We start from the raw sequence: 2,493 nt of genomic DNA, 5'->3' as shown, positions 1-2,493 counted from the left end.
GAGTCCAAATTGCAGGGTTATTATCATTTTGGCTTTTTTAAGTTTCGATATTGTCAATTTCATCCTCAAACTTTGTTCTCTCTCTCTCTCTCTCTCTCTCTCTCTCTCACATTGAAGCATCCAACCACCACTACTGTAGCTAGGTGACCCACACATTTCACCCTAACCTCAAGCAACCAGCAGCACGGTGAGTTGCTTGGCATTCTTGTGTCCACAATGGTCTGTGGGTATGGAACCCATTCCTATGCCTATGTCAAAGTCAACCATGGTCAACTCTGTCTCAGGCAGAGCAGCACTGCAGCCTTTGTCTCTAACCCACTCATTTTCTCATTGTTCACAGTGAGGGATATATGGTGGACTCCTTTTCAAAGAAGCCAGCCATTGCGAGCATCTGTAAATGCTAGCATGTTCCACAATCACTGGATGATGGTGAAGATTGTTGTTAGCTAAAATTGTTTGAAATATTTTTTAAAAATGATGGTGAAGATTGGATGATGGTGAAGATTGTTTTTAAAAGGGAACCCACAATGGTCACATCTGGACTCTTTTGGTTCGAAATAAAATTTCTGCTCACCCCCTTGGCTGGGAAACGATTTTTTCTTTTTTCTTTTTTCTTTCTTTTGCCCCACAATGATCACATCTGACCTCCTTTTAGTTAGTAATAAATTTCTGCTGCTGCTGCTGCCCTTTGGCTGGGAAACAATCGGTTTCTTTCTTATGCTAGAGAAAGGCAGCTCACAGGTGGGCAATGATGAATCTCCACGTTGCCTCCACCCACTCCCATGTCCAATGTCCTACGTCACCAATGCCAGCCTCCTCGACCGCCATCTACTCGCTCCCCACATCCTCCAAAACCACTTCAACCACCCCCTCCACCAGTTGTCTCTATATTTAACATTGTTGCCGACCTTTTAAGTTACAGACATCCAATTTGGTGCCTTTATCTATCTGTAAATGGTATGCTATATTTATTATCTGCCAACCATAAGTTTAGAAAACTCAAACCACAAACACCAAATTATATGTAACTTAAAGGTATTAACATGATATGAAACCATCTTAATTGAATCTGGATTTTGGCACAATATAAATAGTATCCATTAGTTTTATGATATTCCACTACCTTTCATGAATGAATTCAGCCTAAAATATTTTCAGTTTATAGATTAATACAAGCCTGGACAGGGGCTTCTTCAATTGTGATTCTTTAAAGTTAAATTTTCTCCATTTTCAAGATAAAAAAGCATCATGTCTTATTGTCTCATGTTTAGTAAATGTATCATTTCTCAGTACCTCATAATTATAAAAAAATTTGTACATTTACCAGCTCCAAAACTTTTGGTGCATTCCCAACAACAGTTTGGTATAGACTTTAAAAATCCTGTATTGATTTGCTAAAGTACCAGAATATACTCTATGAATATTTGAATTTGTTGCCGAGTTCTTAGGATCCTGAAAATAATGTGTTAATTTTCCTCAATCATTGGTCCAGGTATCAACTTGGCACTCCTCTCTCGGGTCATGTCATCCCGGCTTTCCCGTGGAACCTATAATGGTGGACTACTTTCAACAGAAGCTGGGACAATTGCACGAGTGATTGCAGATGGCACGATAACCTTGGCGGGGTACTTGGGCCAGAGTAGACTCTTGAATATCACCCTACTTCCTTCACTCTTCATTTGCATATCCTCAATTGTTGCCACCTGCTTTACCTACAACTCTCTCTATTGATTAGTAACTTTTTGATTCAATGCAATGCCCGTCCCCTTAAATCTCTATTTCTTCATTATTTTGTATCTCTTGTATCATTATTGTTGTATATTAAAAGAAAACAAGCTCATTGATTTCTTCTACAATTTGGACTTTAATAAATGACTAGTCCTCTGCTATGGAGGCCCCGAAAGTTGCAAGTCTGGAGAATTCCTATCTTTGCACGCGGTTAAACTACGAAATTATAAACACCTTTGAGCTGAATTATGGAAAATTGTGAGTGTTTCCTTTGAGTTTAATTGCACGTTTACTCTTCAAACTTTGTCTCATTTTAAAAGGAAAAATTTGGCTACAAAATTGGTTGTAACTTTAGACTATAGCCTTACTCAATATCTTTTTATTGGAGGTGAATTTTGACAAATCAATCATTAAATTACATTTTCTTCTTATACTCAATGCTTGAGAAATTTCTAGAAAGATCAATAGTTATGTCATCAATAAATTGTTTAAATTGCAATTTTTTATAATTCAAAATTATGCATAAAATATAATCTTATAGATTATATGGTAAACAATATTTGATTAACACAAAATTTGACATGTATATTAAAAGCGTAAAAAACATGCAATCTAACAGTTAGGTTATGTTTGGTAACAGTTTTTATTTTCTCTTTTCAAAAACTTGTTTTTAGGAATATAAAGAAAAAAACATTTTTCTTGTATTTTTGAAATAAAAAACATGTTTGGTTGGTTGAAATTAAAAAAATAGTTTTTTGAAAAAAA

General features: G+C 35.7%; 1 protein-coding gene across 2 annotated transcripts in view; it reads left to right on the top strand.

Annotated features, from left to right (window-relative positions):
- LOC115970971 (SPX domain-containing membrane protein At4g22990-like) overlaps positions 1 to 1,903 on the top strand; it is a 13,457-nt gene extending 11,554 nt beyond the window's left edge. For both annotated transcript variants that reach the window (XM_031090615.1, XM_031090614.1), the window contains exon 11: positions 1,493 to 1,903. In XM_031090615.1, the coding sequence (XP_030946475.1) occupies positions 1,493 to 1,731 (239 nt within the window). In that variant the 3' untranslated portion in view covers positions 1,732 to 1,903. The remainder of the gene's footprint in view (positions 1 to 1,492) is intronic.
- Positions 1,904 to 2,493: the final 590 nt, after the last annotated feature.

Source organism: Quercus lobata, chromosome 12 (genome assembly GCF_001633185.2).
Source record: "Quercus lobata isolate SW786 chromosome 12, ValleyOak3.0 Primary Assembly, whole genome shotgun sequence".
NCBI classification, from domain to species: Eukaryota; Viridiplantae; Streptophyta; class Magnoliopsida; order Fagales; family Fagaceae; genus Quercus; species Quercus lobata.
Note: the sequence above shows the minus strand (reverse complement) of the source record. Positions and strands in the feature narration are given on the sequence as shown.